Source organism: Varanus komodoensis, unplaced genomic scaffold (genome assembly GCF_004798865.1).
Source record: "Varanus komodoensis strain SLA01 unplaced genomic scaffold, ASM479886v1 scaffold28, whole genome shotgun sequence".
Taxonomy (NCBI): domain Eukaryota; kingdom Metazoa; phylum Chordata; class Lepidosauria; order Squamata; family Varanidae; genus Varanus; species Varanus komodoensis.
In genome coordinates this window covers 2,239,411-2,258,378 of record NW_025335727.1, presented here as the reverse complement: position 1 = coordinate 2,258,378, position 18,968 = coordinate 2,239,411, and the positions used below count along the sequence as shown (strand labels likewise).

Here is an 18,968-nt window from a genome sequence, read left to right as displayed (position 1 = left end):
GGCTGCGCGGGCTGGGGGCGGGCCGGGCCGGGCCGACGGGGCGGGCCGGGAGGCCGGGCCGCCGCTCGGCCTTCCGGCAGGCCCGGCACCGAGGCCGCGCACCGGCGGGCGGAGCGGCGGCCCTCACCTGGGGAGCGGGCGAGTTCCCGGCTGCTATCCGAGCCCGCGCTCGCGAGCAGGGCGGCGAACGGACCCCGGGCGCGCCGGGGCCGGAGGGGCGCCGGCCGGAGCCCCCGCCTTGCATTCGGCCGACGTCTCCGGCGCCTCTGCCCGGCCCGCCTGCCGCCCAGACGGACGCATCTCTTGATGCCCCCGGCTGCACCGGAGCCCCTGGATTCGCGGCTTTTGGCCCACTGGGGCTTCTCCCCCGCCGATCCGCCAGAAACCACATGCCCCCTCTCGGCGGGCCAGGCATCACTTTTTGCGAGTAGGGGCCCTTTGCAGCCCAGCCCTGTGGACCTAAGCCGCCGATCTCCCTTGGCACCGAGCACCGGCGCTGCTCCGGCAGCTTTTGCCCCTCCTGGGGACGATCCCAGGGCCTTTCAGCCGGCATCGCGGCACTTAAGTCACCGCTCCTTTTAATACAGGAAAACGTCCAAGCTGCTTTTCAAAGAAAAGTTGTTCCGGCCGTCGCGTGTTCTGGCTAATGAAAAACGGCGCGCAGTAATTTTTTTGGTTTTGCATCCCCCCGTTTTTCTTGCAAGTAAGGCAAAGGGACACACATAATCCTGGTCGTCTGCCCCACATAAGCCTCACAACAAACCTGTGAGGTAGTTTAGGCTGAATGACAGTGACTGGCTCAAAGCTGCCGGGTCAGCTTCCCAGCAGTGCAGGGATTCAAACCCACATCTCCCGGGTCCAACACTCTAACCATTAGGAACCGCTGTCTCTCATCCTATGAGTATCCTGGAAGAACAAAAATCCTGTGCACTTTTAATATAGAATAAAAATCTATGTTATTAAGTAAGTCCCACTGACCTCAATGGGACTTGTATTGATGTAGATGTCTCTAGGATGGTTGTAGCTTAGACAGTGGACTTATTTTTGAGTAGACACACCTAGGTCTGCACTGTTAAATATCTTCTGGGTGCAATTCTTAGAAAAGCTCTACAAATCCTGAGACCTGAGGCTGTCCAGAGACTTTGGTAAATAAATAAATAAAGCATTCCCAAGAGTGCTTGGAGTTTTAAGACATTTTTCTGTCTAAATATATTGTTATATTGTTATACTGTTACTTATTTTATATTGTTATTTTTTATATTGTTATTTTTTATATTGTTATTTTTTGTATTTTAACTTTATGTTGTGAGCCGCCCCGAGGCTTCGGCGAATGGGGCGGCATAGAAATGTTTTAATAAATAAAATAAATAAATATGGATAGGATTGTACTTTTAGATACCTTCAAGTAGTGATTAAGGGTGCATTCCTATGCATGTTTCAATAGAAAAAGGACCTATAGCTCCCAGCATGCTGGCTGTTGCAAACTATAAAGTGTTTTTTTCTGTCTAAACTGGCATAGGATTGCATCTTATGCTATCTCCATTTAGGCATGACTGTAAAACTGCAATGCTTTGAATACCTGCCTGGAACGGCAGTACAAGTGTCTGGACACAAGATGGCATGCTATGCATTCCTTCAGCAGTCCTGAGAAACCCTTAATGCCTTTGAAGAAGCAAGAAAAGATTATGAAATAGGGTTACAAATGGATATGAATCGAAGGGATTATGTGTCATCTCTCACTTATGGTGATCCAGGGCTTTTCAGCAGATACCAAGGCCAAAAGGATGCACACTGTCATTATTCTGTGCACTATGTATGGGTGTGAAAGATGGAAAGTGAGGAAGCCTGAGGGAAGCAGATTGATCAGTGTGAGACACGGTGCTGGAGGAGAGCTGTGCAAATATCCTAGACCAACAGAACAGCAAATGGCTCCAAAAGCAAATCAACCTCTCCCATGCACCTCTTTTTACCACTAGAGGTGTCCTTAAGAGACAGGGCCCCTTAAACAGACTTAGGGAAGCGTTAGAACATATGTAAATTAGCATATGCAAATTTGCACATTGTTTTATCCTATGGGTCTACCTTTCCCATAAATAGCACTACTCCACTCTTCTGCTCCCTTAATCAGTTCCACCTTTCCCCCTTCCTTCCTTGTTTGTTTATTGTATTTATATGCTGCCCTATAACCCAAGGGCTCTCTGGGCAGCTTACAAAAAAGCACCATAAGCAACCAGCATAAAACCCATAAAGCAAGAATTAAACCATACAATCAGCTGAGCAAAAATCCATACTAATTTACAAGACAGGAAAACATAATAAACAAGCAGCAAGAAATAGGGAATCAAACCAGAGTAGCTACTAAAAACAAGGGTTGAATTAAAAAAAGTTCTAACCAGATGACAAAGACTAAGTCACAAAGGTGTTGCTTGGAATTTTCTCCCAGAATATTTCTGTGATGCTGCCTCTTTTCTTCCTTCCTTCCTTCTTCCTTCCTTCAAAAGTCTTCTTAAAACATACTGTTTAACTACTTGGGCCCTTCCTGTGCATCAAGAGCAATGCAGGAAGCTGTCCTTTTCTTTTCTGATCCTTTCTAAAAGGGCCATTCCTGCAGCTAAATTAAGTATATGCTTGTGGGGAATTGCCTTTTTAAATACAGCTTTGTCAAAGGAAATCTCTATAAAATCCACACTTTTTACAAATAGCTTTTAATTTCTTTTATGAAACTGTTACCAGCATGCTTCTTTAGAAGCCAACAATATATCTGAGGCAAGCAACACAGAAAATATGCCCTTTCAGGCATATGATTATGCCTAGCTTCTAAACAAGAGGAAACTATTAACTGCTTGGGTGGAGCAAAGAGCTGTAAAATAGAAGAATGTTGCAGTTGGTTGGATCCTTCAAGACATGAAAAGTGCTTTTTGACAAACCTTTGATATAAATCTGTTTACTAAATCGATCAGTTACGGGTCCAGTCCTGTGCATGGTTTGGCAGAAAAACTGCCCTTGATTTCAGGAATAGGGGAACACCCAGCCTTTCTCAGACGATCATTCCCCAACCAGAACGGCTAGCTGGGGACACTGGAAGTTGTAGGACCTTTTTCATTCTAAACACACAACTGTCTTTCTGAAAAGCAGAGCCTCCAAGGAGGGTGGGGTATATGAGCTATAGGACTTTTTTCTGTCTAAACATATATAGGGATGCATGGAACCCTCCAAACTAAGAGGATTACAGGCATTCTGTTCTAGGTAGGACAAGCCTGGAGATTAAGGTTGTCTCCATACTTCTCTCGTCCTGCAAAACCACTGGCCTGCCAGTTCCACGTGTTTATGTGTAGCGTTTTGAAGCAGGATCGGAGGGGCAACATGCTCTTGAGACACATCACAGCTCAATGGCTCCAGCCTCCTCCCCTCGCAACCCCCTCGATCACCCCCTAGACCCCCTTCTCCTAGGTCACTTCTGCAGCCTCAGAGAAGCAGCTCTTTCTAGTCTGAGCGCAGAGTCCCAGCTCCATGGGCAAGCTGTTTTGCGAACCTGGAAGTGTGACTCTTGACACTCCCAAGGCCATCTAGCCACCTCCTGTATTATTGTAATGCAGCATAGCCTTCTCAATTTGCTCTTTTTTTCGGCAGTAAATTTGCACAGCAGTTTTACAACTCCATTAGAAGTAAAACAGACACCAGAACTGCTTCTCCAACAGCATACCTGTTTTTCCCAACATATTTTTTCAATCATCTCCATAAATTCGAAATATCCTTGTTACTTTTCCTGGCTATTTCAGGACTGCATTGATGTAGGGCCAGCCTAATTGGCTTTGTCTTGGGCCACCTCGGGCCCTGGCCCTTAACAATGCCTGGAAAAGCCCCCAGTGCTTTTAGAGGACAGGTTCTGCTCCCAGGGCCAAGGAAAGGTGGAGTGTGGCGTTTTCTCCATGTTCCAGTCTGAGGATCCCTGAGCAGAAGCGATGAGGCCCTGCTTCTTCTTGTTTCAGAGGGCCTTGTGGGCAGTGAGAGGCCATCACAAAGGTAGTGTCCGAAGTGGACACTGGGTTGCCCCCAGGTGCAGTGTTTATTTACCTGTTAAGGTGCTATCCTGTCCATTTGTGAGAAATGAAAAATTACTAAGTGGTAAGGTGAAAACTGAAGAAAGGGTGGAATAAAGGGCTAGGGTAGGATCATTGAAACTTCCTAAGGCCAAAGGGCCTGAGGACAGAACCTTGCAGAGAGTTGTAATAAAAGTAATAGTGCTTCTTACATCAAAGTCCTGAAGAAGACAAGGGGGGTGAAGTTGGGGTGCAGTGGTAAAACTGTCACCTTTTGTGGAAGGGAGTAGGAAATTGATTGCCTTTTACAACTGGCGGTAATGAGCCTGGAGGAAGGCCTGCTCGTCCTATCTCATCCTCCCACAAGATTAAAGAAGCAAGCTGGCGTCAAGTGAGAGGCTACAAGGCCAAGCCAACCTGTTGAACTCTTGGAAGGTAGTGCGCACGCTTAAGAGGTTCATGCATAATAACTGACACACCTCTCATAGGTAATGAGCTCATTAGCATGAACACGGGACGTATGAGCGGGAGGGGGAACATATCAAGGAGTGGTATGATGTAGGCGGACGGTGAAGATTGTAAACTCTTAGCAACCCAGCCAATGGGAGAAAAGAGGTAGGGTCTGCGAGCCGGGAAAAGGGAATAAAAAGCAATGTCTTGTGTGCAAACAGCGCACTGCCTGTGTGGTGGGTGCCCGCTCTTGCAAGAAGGTATTACACTATTACTGCTTGGTACTTTGCCTCCCGGATCGTCACTGCTTGGATTTCATTCCTTACACGTTGCACCTTCACCACTAGGAGACCTCCAAGCAGTCCATGCCCTGCCAGATGAGGCTGCTAGGAGTGGCAGAGGCAATCTTGTATGTTTGCATAGGCCAGATGTTCCGCCTGTCTAACAAGGGTGCTTCCAGGAGAAGGGAAGGAGGCTCAGGATGGCTCGCGTGCTAGTCTCTTCAGTCCCGTCCCCACCAACTGGAACACGCCCTTTCCTCCACCAAGGTTGCCTTCTCATCCTCAGAGAGACAGCCAACAGGCTTCTATTAGGGCCAACTGCAAGGGGAATAAGTCTGCGGATGGATCACCAATTCCCCCTTCCAAAGACTGAGTGCTGCCTCCAATCTTGGAGGGGCAAACATTCAACTCAAAATGTTTAGAGTTGAAACAACTCAGGGTTGACCCAAGAATCGCCCATAGCGAAACCAGGTCATTCTCTCAGAAGAGGCATTCTGACTGCTTCTTTAAAGATGGTGCCTGCCATCTCTGGCTTTTGATGTATATTTAAATATGGGATTCCTAGTTCAGTTCCCACGGGCACCTCCAGTGATATCCTCAAAAGGGTATGCCTGCAGACTCTCACAAGGTTTAATGAAATGGTTACTAAGGAAAACAATTTCATGTATATGGGTGTCTGCATCTTTCTAGCAATTATATATAGACTTCAGTGAACGCAGACCCTATAAACAAATAAGCATTCACTTTAAGATGGCACCGAAAGGCCACCCCATTCAAGTGTTGAAAGCATATAAGGTCTTCAAATCCATTATATTCTAGGAGGGAAGTGTGTTGTAATATTAGTCATCCAATGCTGTGGACAAAGAATCCATTTGCACTACCATATGTTCATTTCTATGAGGCAGCTAAATAATTTAAAGTGTGTATACATCAGTAAATGTTAAAGACTATCCCAGTACAAAATTTATTTGTGTAAAATCTGTTGGACTGAAGCAACCATTGGACATTAACAAAACATGTTTAAGGAGGGCATTAGCTGTACTCCTCCAGAGGTTGTTAGCTGAATCAAACATCCTCTTATTGAAGAGATTTTCCTGTGTCTGGTAGATACAAAGCAAACATTTTTGCTGAATAAGAGCCATAGACAAAACTGGTAGACACCAAAGTGGTAATCCCCTGATTAGGCATTCTGTAGTGATACCTTCAGCAGTTTCTCTAATTCCCAAATATAAACATAGGTCCAGAAAGGTTGGAGGTCCCTGATTTAAATTGCTGTTTGCTTCACTTTTTTATCGAGTAAAAGTACCATGCTGAAAGATTGTTATTCCAAAAACAAAACTAAACAAAAAGAAAACAAAAGAAAATCAAAACAAGGTAACTGCTAGTTCATGCTTAGGTAGAAAGCAGGATATACATATAGAAAAAATTTTAAAAGCACCTTGAAATATGCAACAACCTATTTGCAAAATAAACAAACAGAAGTAGAATCTTTTGTTTTTCTCAACCTTTTTATATGCTTCTGCAAACATTCTTGGGAAAAATTTGTGATTCAGATGCGATCATATTCTCGGTTTGGTTTTCTTCTGTAGATCACACAGGTGACAAGTACAATGAAAAATAACCCTGCGAGACTGAGGGCAACCGTGACAGGGATCAGCTTCTTGTTTCTGTCAAGAACGCACTCTTCCTCTGCAAGCAAAGCCAGGACGTTAGGGCCTCTTACACAAACATCATATGCTTTCATGGCAGTTTTCTGCTCAGCTACAGATAATTATCCGAAACATTGAGCATGTCACCATTAGAAACATAGAAGCAGAGCAAGTCAGAAGGGCCTTCCTGGTCTGACCCCGCTGGCTCCAGTTGGCTCCGCTCAAGGCGCGAACCTGCTTTAGCCATCTGACAGGTGGCACGGCACATTCTCTCCCCAACTCATACGGAAAGCGACACTAAAGTTAGTTCTTGTGCAGCAGTTTGCAAACTAGTGGCAGATTTTATTTTCCTGGGCTTTAAGATCACTGCAGACGGGGACTGCAGCCAAGAAATTAAAAGACGCTTGCTCCTGGGGAGGAACGCTATGGCAAATCTAGACAGCATACTAAAAAGCAGAGACATCACCCTGCCAACAAAAGTGCGTACAGTCAAGGCTATGGTTTTCCCAGTGGCAATGTATGGCTGTGAAGGATGGACCACAAGGAAGGTTGAACGCAAAAGGATTGAGGCCTTTGAATTGTGGTGCTGGAGGAGACTCCTGCAAGTCCCTTGGACCGCCAGGCGATCAAACCGGTCAGTCCTAGAGGAGATCAACCCTGACTGCTCTTTAGAAGGCCAGATACTGAAGATGAAGCTCAAATACTTTGGCCACCTAATGAGAAGGAAAGACTCCCTGGAGAAGAGCCTGATGCTGGGAATGATTGATGGCAAGAGGAGAAGGGGGCGGCAAGGATGAGGTGGCTGGATGGAGTCACTGAAGCAGTTGGTGTGAGCTTGAGTGGACTCCAGGGGATGGTGGAGGACAGGAAGGCCTGGAGGAATGTTGTCCATGGGGTCGCGATGGGTCGGAAGCGACTTCGCAACTAACAACAACAAGTTTGCAAACCTTTCCAGTTTCAACCAGAGATTATGTTTGGAACTGGAGAAGAATGTGCTACCACAGAGCTGTGGCCCAGTTGAGATCTGTGGTAGCCCTGTGGACTAAACTGGCTGCTTGCACCTCCTGGAATGAGAATGACAGAAGACCAGGCGGGTGCTGCTGAGGGCAATAAACACCACTAATATTTCCCTTGGTCTGAAACATTTGCCAGTGGGGTGAGGTTGCCTAGTTCTCCCTCTTCACCCCCAGCCATGTGGTTTCCAGCTGTCAGCCCATTTCTGAAGTCCCTTTCCACCCTGTTCCCAGGCAGGTGATGCCTTGACTCTCCTTGCCTAGGACCAGATCTCTGGAAATGGCTCTCCAGCCCATTTGGGAGGCTGCCTGGTTCAAGGGCAGAGCATGTATAAAGGGCCAGATTCAGTTCCTGGAATCTCAACATACCGCTGCCTCATGCAGCAAGAGCAGAGGAACCTAACTCTGCCTGAAATCCCGGAGCGTTACTGCTAGTCAGGATAGCCAGTACTGGGCTAGGCAAACCAATGGCCTACTCACACTGAGCAGCGGCCTTCCTTCACAGTTCACGGGATATGGGCTACAACACCCCTTGGCAAGAGTGACAAGTATTTATCTTTCTTGCCAAGCTGCTCCCAGGCAGCACTTGAGGGCCGCTGGTACTGGCTTCCTCCCCCTCCTTCCAAAATTGCAAACTGTGTCCGATTCACCACCAGCCTTTTATCTATGGAGCAGGAGTTCCGATGGGTAGCTGGATCCCTTTGAAAAGGGGGCCATGAGTAGCTTTTGACTGGAGCATAAGGCTTGGGCACTTTGGAGGAGCTGCCAGTGGCTGCCAACATGGGGCGCTCGAAAGCAGGCTGTGAAGCTGAGTTTTGCAGTCTCCCCCAGAGCAAAGGGGTAAAGGGAAAGAAATCCAGGGCAGAGCGAAAAGTGGGGGGGAGGGTGGGCAAGTGACATCTTGGTCCTTCCACTCTCTCCCAGCGCATTGGCAGGATCACCAGGTGGGAAGGAGAAGTCCCGCAACCAGGGTCAGCCCTTCCCTTGAGGTTGCTTACATATAACCCAACCCTTCTTGGCCGCTTGCCGTGTATTTGGCATTCCTTCATTTGCAAGAAAAGGGCTAAAATCTTCAGTCGCACACACGGACGCCAAGACAGGAGGCCCACCACGTCGACGGCATACTTACTAACCTTTCCCAAATTTGTTGTCAACAATATCAAAGGCTTGAAGTTGGGAATTGACAGCCGCCAGTTGGAAATTGTTGGCCAAGTCCACGGTTTGCTTGCTGAAGCACTTAAAGCAATTCCCCACTGGAGCTGAAAAGAACTGGCCAGTTTTAATTCCACTGAACTGTATACCTGAAGTGTACAGATAAACAAAATTGTGCTATATTAGATACGGTAACTAGACAAGCTGCTGCATGGGCGTTGGGCTGTTAACCTTATCAAGGTGCAATTCCAGGCCTTTTTCAGTCTCATGTTACATAGAATTGCATCCTAGAAATCAAAGATGCAGGCCTTCAGGTGGGGGGAGGGGGAGGGGATCAATTACTACAGCCCGGATGGACCTCCCCCCCCCCTCTTCTGTTAGCCCCAGGAAGGGAAGTCCCATTTACAGCTGAGTATGAAGGGCCTTTTCATCAAAACTAGGTGTGCCATATTGGGAAGGGGCGTTGGAAGAGTAATCCCTTCTCCTTGCATAGCCCACACTCTAATGAGTATTCAGAAAGTTTAAAAAAAGCAGATGTGTGAAATACAATCAGATTAATTTCATGTCAGGTTTGATCTGCACAGCACAAATGTTCTGAGCATTGACTAAGGCAAAAAGTCCAGCTGTCTTCAGTGATGCTCACTGCCAAGGACGTGGGCATCAGCTGGTTTCCTGTTCTCCAGTCATGCCTTTTTTCGTGGATGCTAGGTTTTAAGCCTGCCAAATTGGACTGTTGCTTTTTGGTCCTTACATAGAAAACTTTAGGATTTAGCATTACATCCTAATTCTGCTAATAAAGATCTGATGGCAGGTTAGTAGATGACAATGTTGCCTTTCTGCTTCTGATTCTTACGGAGAAAGCACAAGCTGCTGACTCCATGGAGACCTGGCTCCTCAGAAGGCAATAAAATAAAAGTGCTTTACAAGTATGTGCAAATTTCACTCTTCTCTAATGTGCTGGCCAGTTTCAGGACCCCACTCAGTAGAATGAGCAGAAGGCCCTCCAACACTAAGGGAAATAATACAATTTATCCTCCAAAGCACGTGGGTGCAGCACTGAATAACACCATTCACTCGAGACTAGATTGACCAGTCTGTACACGGTGCCAACTTCTCTCCAAAGTCGTTTTCCTAGGCTTCCACAATGCCAGAGATGGGCTGAAATCCAAATTGCTAACTGTCCAAAGGAAAACGTAGGTACGGGACTTACGCTCAGAGGGTACTGTTAAGTTGGCTTCAATCATACTGACATAGTATCTCTGTCCACTCTGTAAATCAGAGAAAAAGGAAGATCACATTACGCCAGGTCCACCCAGCCCCGGCTTCCTTCTTTCCTCCGTACCACGTCTTTAGATGGCTGGAGATGGCCACCAAGAGGGGAGGACAGCCATGTGGCGTGGTGCCAGCAAAGGTGCCCGCCGCTGTGTCCTCCTCCGTGCATTGCATGCACACGGTCTCCAAGGTCCATGTGCTGAGGGCAGAGGGGCTCAGATCGTGCCATCCATGCTGCTTACGGTGAGGCCTCCTGTTCAAAACCAGTGCAGAGTATTACCGTATATATATTTAATAAGAATCGAGTCTCTGAGATCTGGGAAAGCAAACATTCCCATGGGGGAAAGCTGATGGAGAAATTCATATCTGCTCATGTTTCAAAGAGTCTGCGTAACTTCTGAACACTTATCCTAAAGAGGGAGTTGGCTTGCACAGTGCAGTACCATCGGCTCCATTGTTTTTGGAGCACAGAGGAGAGGGCTAGCAAACTCCGATTTGGCCTTAGTTGCTTCTCTGAAACTTTGCCATGTGATTCTTGCTGAATGACAGTTTCTAAAGATCTTACTTCATTTAAATAATACTGCTCTTAAGAGAACAAACAACCAGTACAAACACATGAAACCGAGTCGTTATTTGAAAAAATGAATCTTGGGTTGGCATGAAAGTCAAGGGCCCTTTGAGTACAAGGGATCTTTTGTGCAATCCACATTTCCCCTTCCTTGGTTGAAAAAATGAACCAGAGCCACTGAACACCTCCCCTACCTCAGTACCGGACTTTTGCTCTTGGGCTAGGACTGATCACACAACACCCCATTGTGAATGACTCCCAGGAGGCTGGCATGTCATCTAATCCTAGGCTAGTTCTTGCAGATGGCCCTATTTTAAATCAACAAGCCATGCTGGCATCCCGTGGCTGGTTCAAGGGGTTGTTCCACGCGTGTTGGCTTGTTGCATGAACCAAAATGTGGGGGTGGGGGTGGGATTCTATGCTGAGTTGCAGGAATCAGTTGCTGAGCTGCTTGGCATGAGCAGCAAAACCTTGCCTCTCTTTAGCAGCTTGTCCTGCCTTCCTGCAGTGACAGTCCCTCCTCTAATGCCCAAGCAGCACCTTGGAGCGACTGCCACTGGTTCATGACCCTCTAAAGGAAAATGGAGTCCAGAAAATGGCACCAATGCTTTGTAAGTTTTCCCCAGTCTTTTGCAATGACACTTGCGCTGTCCCATGAGTTTTGTCTTGCCTAGTCAATTTCCTTGTCTCTTTCAGATGGATGCAAAGTAGGGAACATACTACATGGAAGCAGATCAAGTGAGCCTGCCCTGGGACGCTTCTCAGTGTCCTCTGTCCTTCCAGCATTGGCTCAGGTCTTCAAGCACTGGTGCTCCCCTGCTCCTCACAGCCCTTTTGAAGCTCTTACCTGGTACAATTATTGGACAGTTTGGGCAACATGCAGAAATAGACACACATTTAAGGGATGGGAAGTAATAGCGAAGCAGTTGTGCAGTTTTCAAGGGCCAATTAAACAAAGAAGCCCCAAATGTACTTTTTTGAGGCTCCAAAAATGAGCAACTAGCTATGAACAAATAGAGATCGTGGTCAAAATGGGGCGGGGGAGACAAGGCTGCTTCTGCTGCCAAGGATACTGGGATCCCAGCTGGAGCACCAAGGATGAAGAAGGCAGAGAATGAGCCACAAGCCACAGTGAGATTCATCGCGTGTTGGGAACACCACAGGTTGTTTCAGGAATAACCCACACGTCCTAGGTTGTTTGCAGGATGGTTTAGATGTCGTCGACTGTGGCCATTTTCTAAGCAGTGCCTTTGACCTTCATGCTTCAGAACGGCCTATACAGCTTCCCCCATCCCTACTTTACACGCATAACAACCTTCAGGTTAGGCAGGGTTATTCAACCCAGGAATCGCAAAGCGACGAGCATGCTTGTCTGCCTTGTGCTTGTTGTTTCTGCTTTTGTTTAACAACCCAGGAATGGCCTGTTTGTGACACGCCTAAGTGGTTTGTGGGTTGTTAATAGGAAGAGGAAAGAGCAAACATGAGGGAGGCAGGCAGCAAGCTCACTGCAGGGAATTCCTGGGTTAAATGGCCCAGGAACTGAAGCATGAAACTTACTGGGTATTTTTTGTAATGTATGCAATTCATGATGAGCATCAAAACGCTACCCTCTTCCCCTTCCATGAACCCAAATATTTTCATAACTGTTTTTTCCTTTTGTTTTCACCTTCATTTAAATGCACGATTTCAGGTTTAAAGAAATGTACGACCTAAATGTACAAGTTATCCACTCATCTCACAGCAAAGCAAACCCTCGCCGCTAAGTGGGGTAAGGAATATGTCATGATTCTTACAGTAAAGAGTCTTGAGAGAATTGCACAACTGCTACAAATGCAGTTACAGAAATGGACCTCCCATAAGCTAAAAGAGAAGAAGGGAAGTCCTTGGGCCCAGGGGCCAAATTGTCTCTTGGCATCAGGCTGGCAGGCTGGCACCCTACCCCAAAGCCTCTCCTGCTCTCAAGACCTCGTCCGCCACGCACTCTCCCTCCCTCCAAGTCAAGATGGGGATGTGCTAGCTCACAATGTTCCCATCTGGACTGGGACGTGAGCAGTGCCAGTGGGTCCTGAAATGGCCCCATCCACCCATGCAGCAGAATTGCACGGCTACAGAAATAGAACGAATCTTCAAGGAACGTACGGAATCCACCAAAGCCGGTCTTTCTATATGGGGAGTGGGTGTTGCTGGGCAGAAAACGGGGGTGCAAGAACGGAACGGAACGGAATGGCCTGCCCTGGAGCCAGGCATGGCTGGCTGGAACCCAGAGACGGGCCTGCTCACTCTGCACGTCCACAGTGTTCTGTGTAGGTCCCACTTGCTCGTTGCTGCATTGGCAAATGGACCTTCCAGGGGCTCCACCGAATGGAGCAGGGGGAGCAGGGACCTTCCAGGGCTCCCAAAAGCAGCAGAGAGCTGGCTCTGCAGCTGCCAGGCAACTGCCGAACGCTTCCGTCTCTCTTTTGCAGGCCCAGCAACTGATCTGCCAGTGGATGGAGAGCCAAGCCAGCTCTAAAGCCTGGCGGACGGTTTCCAGCATTCTCATCCCCCTAGAGAGCCTTCATAGTCCTGTTTGCTTTTAAATACTTTTATGTCATTCAGTATTAATTCTCACAAATGGTCAGCTGCCTGTTGCCGTGCAGAAGGGCAAGGAATAGACCTTTACTACAAATAAGGTGATCCTAGGATCCCAAAACATTCAGTTTGGTCGAAATGCTTACCTTTGTGAAAGTAAAGCGTACGTAGCCACTGTGAAATGAGATGTTTAAAGTTGACAGTTGAATTCCACAAATTCCTGTTGAGGTTGTGGTGTTTGGATCAATATTAAAATATTCTACGTTACTCTGTGAATGAAAAATAGAATCAATGCATGAATTTCAGCATCTCTGACATGTTACTTGTGAACTGCCCAGAATGTCTTGGCTGTATAGAAATGTAATAAAAGATAATGAAACACCAGTATTATTATAAGGCCTCTGCTTTCGCTCAGGAAATTTGGTGATGGCCTTGGTCAACAGCCATTTGGAAGTCCAAATAATGAAGTGAAACGAAACACAATGCCTACAGGATCAGTCCCTGCCCACGTTTTGATTGACCTTCTCAAAGAATTCAAAAAGATTAGTGAGAAAGGACGAACCTCTGTGGAAGTCATACTGATTCTTTTCAGCAGGACTTGTTCTATATGCTTACTAATGTTATCTTTAATAATGTTCTCTATAGACATTAGACATCAAGCCAACCAGCCCATTAGTTCCCAGATCTCCCCTGGATACCTTTTAAAAATTACTTTATATTCATCATTCTCCTGTCCTCTGATAACGAGGCTGATCTTAGGAATATTACATATTTTTGTTAAAAGACCAGCAATTTCATATTTGAGTTCTTTAAAAGTTCTAGAATGGACACCATACTGATTTGTTAACTCTCAGTTTGACAGTAACGTTGGAATTTCATCCTTTGTCAGCTGTTTGCCAGAGTTCTTCAGAAACATCAGTTTAGGCACAGGTATTTTTTCTATTTCTTCTGCAGTGAAGACAGATGAAGTATTATGCAGCTCCTCTGTAGTCGCCTTACCCTCTTCTAGGTTTTTAACTCCATTATCATCCTGCTTCCTCCGTAGCTGGTTTCCTGCTTCTCCCAGATCTAAAGAATTCTATATTACTGGCTTTGTTGTTAGTTATATGCTCCTCAAAATCCTGTTTTGCAGCTCTTAATTTCTGCCAGTATCACCTTTGTTCAAGTGCTCTCTTTCTTTCTTTTGAGCAAGCCTTCCATTTTCTGAAGGAAACCTTTTCTCTAATAGCAACCTTCACCTTGCTAGTTATCCATGCTGGGGACCTCTTGGACTTAATGCTACCTTTCCTGCCATGTGGAACACATTTTAGCTGAGTTTCATTATTGTGGGTTGAGTAACCTTCCAGCATTTTGAAGGGTATTCACCCTCTTGAGCTGTGGTGTAGATTATAGCACAAGTACACCAGAGATAGAGTTTCCCACTTCAGTAGTTCATCTTCCCCATTCTAAAAAAAATGGAAGAAAAATTGGAGGATTCCAATATCATCCAAAGCCCCATCAGACAGTTGTGACCAAGGAATCACAAGCACACAGTGTGTGCCCCATGCATAAAAGCACCACCTCTCTCGTTTCAGAGGGGCTTCCTCGTTTGAGGAGTGCAGTCACATGCTCAGAAAGAGGAGAAGTGAATGGACGCTCTCTTTCTTAGAAACCCCACACTTTTCAAAGGCATATGCTTCCAGCTGTCCCCTTGGAGACCCTTTCTTGTATCCACAGTATAAGGAGCTGAAACTTACCTCTGGGGTGGCTCCTTGCCTTCTGCATACTGTCAAGCGGAAAGACTGGCACATGCATGTTGGAGAGAGGCCGAGCTAGGACTGTAAAGACCCGGGTTCTAGTCACCGAATCTCAATCCAGCCAGTCTCTGGCTGGTCACCGACTCTCTGCCTGGCCTACCTCACAGCCTACCCCCCTTTGCACCAAAAATGGCACTCAAGGCGCTTTGTTGTGAAGATAGAATGGAGGATCATGAGCACTTCCTTGGGCTCCACAGAGGAAAAGGTGGAATAGAAATGTAATGAATAATGAAATAAGAATAACTTTAGGACCCAGGATTAAAATTTCCAGGAGTAATTGGAATTGATTTTCGGTCTTTCAAACAAGAAAGGAGAGGAATGAGAAGGACAAAAAGTTGTAGCTTACTGTGTTTCTGTTTTTGACGATCATTGTCAAGCCGATGAGGGCTTTAATGCAGTCTGCAGTCCCATTAGAAACATGATAAGCTCCCGTCGCAGCTAGCGAAGGTTTTGGGGTTAGGGTAGGGCCAGTGGGAGCTGTTGGCAAGAGAAGAGCTGCCGTGACCGCTGACATGTTCTTGTGCGTTGCGTTGTTTGCTCTTTTCAGGGTCACCTGTTGACTCAGGTGCACTGGGTGCTTCTCCGTGGTCTCAGATACATTCTCATTCTCTGCACTTGCCGGCTGGATGGGGAAGGTTGTTTTTCGGCCATTTGGTCGTCCAGGTTTCAAGGTAGTGGCTGCCACATTTACAACTCTGTGTGTCCCCGTCTGGTCAGCTCGTCCTTCAGAACGTACAGCTGCCCTCTCTGTCATAGTGGTAATTTTTACCACTGTGTGAATTGCAGCTTGATGGGTTGGATGGGCCAGGTTTGCTGGTGTCACCGTAGGAGAGATCGTGGCTTTCACCTGCAAGCGGACAGCAGTTTGGTTGACGGATCGTGTTGGCTCTGCTGGGTTTATCTTAGCTTCTGGCATTGAATGCGTTAGCTGGCTGACAGCGAGTGGCGTTTCTTGACTTGACTTCACAGCTGAGGTTCCTGACTGAGCTTCTTGAAGAGTGGTGATTAGGTGGTTGGAAGCAGGTTGTAACTTAGGAAACGGTGTTCTTGGCAGGAACAAGGGGGGTTTCAGAGCTGCTGTGACCTGCTTTTCATCCTCCAACACTTTACCATTGCAGGAGAAATTTACTGCAAACAAGCAAAAAAGACATTTCATCTTGTTTTCAGGAGAAATGTTACACCTCTTTTCATTGCATGCTTTGCCTTGCCTTGGAATACAGTTCTATTATAAACTTAACAGGCCTCATTCCTCGCCTGAAGTTTTGGGCAGGAACTGTTGGTGTGTAGGAGAAAATGGATCTTGCTAGAAGGAAGAAGTGTGCTTAACTCTCCCATGGAAATCAATGGGACTGAAAAGGGTTTAACTGGCTGGCTCAGGCCCACTTTTACTAAATGATGCTGCTAGTGGTACTTTTATGCTATTGCACTTAAAAAGATCCCAATATTTCACATGAGTGATTGGAGGAAACTTGCTAATTAGATGCCAGCAATCCTGCAGTCCTGTTAAGGATGTTTACCTTGCAGAATCTGTGTATCAGTTCCTCTAAACTCAATTTCTTGGAATCACTCCAGTATTTTAAAAGTGTGATAGCTGTGAACAAGTTTGAAAAATGCACAGAAAAGGGTGGCTGGTGGGTTTCTTTTTACGAGCCCTTTTTAACATCTCCATCTTAAAATGGCAATTTTTGCAGAATATGAACTTTGATAGATTAATCTCAAAGAAAAACACAAGAGACTAACGAGGGCATCATAATTAACTTCACAGTTCCCGATAGACTGTACTCCAAAATGTAATCAATTTTCTTTCAATACATGATTCCATTCACCAAACATCATTACCCTCCCTGAGTTAAATTAAAAATAAAATATTGCGGTGTCTTATTCTTTTCTTTATGTGGGGAGAGGGGGGCGTTTCAAAATTCTGCATTAGTGATAAGATGAGTGAAGGCTAGAGATGTAGATAAAGTCAGGGAAGGGAGCAGAGGAAGAGAAACATAGAAACAGAAACAGAGTGAGTCAGAAGGGGTCTCCTGGACCATCTAGTCTGACCCCCGGCTCCAGCCGGCTCCACTCATGACATGCCTACCATGTATATGACCAGCCTATCCTTAAACCCTCTCCGTAAAGGTCCTGGAAGAAGGAAAGAGCAGATGGGGCTGAGCCACAGGGAGAAGGTCTGGGCAGCGTAGAAGAGGCGGAAGAGTTGGGGAATGAGGAAGAGTGGAGGCAAACAGCAGCAGAGGGAGGTTAGAAGGATGGCTTCCTTCATTTCTCTGCTCTGCAGATTTTGGAGTTGTCTTGGTGGGAACTTGGTTGCATAAAAAGATACCAGCTGCTTTGCATGGTCATAACCGTCCACCATGGGTTGTTTAAACCACAGTGAGCTGTAGTGTATGTGAGCCACCATATTGGATTTTCAGTCACTAACGGGGTTGCCATGTTATGAGAACCCAGCCACTGTGGGTTAAACAACCCTTGCATAACCTGACAATGGACCTCCCATGTAGATTGTTTAACATTTAAGGATGAAAGTTAACAGTTTTATGTGTTCTTCTTCCTCTTAATTCTGTCCCTTTCCTACTTATTTCTCCTACTCACCCTTCTAGAGGAAAATCTCTCCTATCCTATGGAACAGGGTACTGTGGCATACAAATGTTTTAAATAAATAAATGTACTTTGGAAAATAGCTTACATTTGCATCAATGGAAAGCTTTTAACTAAACTGACACAAGGGGTGTCAGTTTTGAGGGGTCACAGTGCATAGAGACCCCTCTGAAAACCCTACACTTCTTGTATAGCAATTCAACATAGAAAGAAACTCTTCCAGTGGGGCCAACTGATGCCTTTTCCTAAGGTTAAGTGTCAATTAGAGGGCAATTTTCAGTGGGATTTCAGGGTACAGAGAGGGAACATTTAGCCCCCGGCCCATCCCTCAGGTAATAATTAGCTTAGAAAAATATATTCCCTTGGCACTAATGGATGATTCCCCCTGCCCCCAAATTTATTTGCCAGGAGAGTGGACTTTGGGGGAATTAACACGTCCTTCCCTTTCTGTGGTTCCTCCTGAAAAGTTGCTTCCCCTGCATGGCATTTTTTGTAAAAGCCCTCCATTCCCACATTAGCAACATCACTGGCCACAAAGATGGTTATAGCAGACAAGAAAGACATTCGAGGCAGAACTCTATTCGGTAACCTGATTTAAATGAGAGAGCAAGGATTCTGTGTATTTCATAGATGTCCTTCACAGGAATTTCCAACAGGTTCAGTTTCTGTCATCCTCAGAGGGCACTGACAAGCTGTACCACCGAAAATCACACAGAGCAAGGAAAGGAACCACAGATCCTGAACTAGCCGGTTGCAAACTTTCACAGCCGGCCTGCACAGTTCCAACACGACCCTCACAGTCTAACGTGAAAAATGCAGGTATTTGTCTACTCACCCGAGGCTGTCATTAGAAGAAATTCCGCCAGTAGATTCTGCCAGCTCATGGTGGCCTCAGACACGCGGAGGAAATGGGCTAGTTGTAGATTAATGGCTTAAAGATTAATGGACCTATTGTGGTAGAAGCCTTTGTAGACTGGGGAACATACACCAGTCCTTAGTGCCACAAGAGGCTTTGAACTCTTGTCCTGTCACAAGAGACCCACTTGACCTCTCCTTTGGAAAGCAAGTAGTTTGATGTTCCCTCCTTAAGAATGCTGAGAAAGGGGAAGTACAGCTCAAGAAATGTAAATTTCTTGAAGGCAGTGCAGCCTTCCAATAAGTCACATGCGAAGCAGTGGGACATTCTTGAACATGTAGATAACTATTTTCAAAAAGCTGAAAGAAATGAAAGTGGAAGGAAGATTGTCTTGGTCAAGCATGAGAATTGGGATCTGGAAGCAAAAATCAGGCTCCGTCTTGCAAGTTTGTTGAAAATAAAAAGGAGGATACAGACTCATGGTGTTTCCCCAAATGCCTTTGAAGTTCCTGTCAGAGTGTCCACTGGGCACTTGGCAATTCAAAATCCTGTACAGTGTTAATGCATTTTAATATACCCACAGCTGTTCCCAGTTGATACCCTTTCCCCACTATGGGTAAAGGTAAAGGTAAAGGTTTCCCCTTGAGGTTACCTCCAGTCATGCCTGACTCTAGGGGGCAGTGCTCATCTCCGTTTCCTGCCGAGGGAGCCAGCGT

At 46.2% G+C, this 18,968-nt stretch overlaps 1 protein-coding gene across 1 annotated transcript; it reads right to left on the bottom strand.

Moving 5' to 3' along the window:
- Nucleotides 1–5,704: 5,704 nt before the first annotated feature.
- LAMP3 (lysosomal associated membrane protein 3) lies at nucleotides 5,705–18,499 on the bottom strand. The gene is made up of 6 exons (XM_044434550.1): nucleotides 18,232–18,499; nucleotides 15,139–15,920; nucleotides 13,143–13,265; nucleotides 9,796–9,853; nucleotides 8,567–8,734; nucleotides 5,705–6,460 (listed from the first exon to the last, which is right to left on the bottom strand). Exons 1-6 carry the CDS (start codon nucleotides 18,278–18,280, stop codon nucleotides 6,321–6,323), a joined length of 1,320 nt encoding a protein of 439 aa, XP_044290485.1. The 5' UTR covers nucleotides 18,281–18,499; the 3' UTR covers nucleotides 5,705–6,320.
- Between the last annotated feature and the right edge of the window lie 469 nt (nucleotides 18,500–18,968).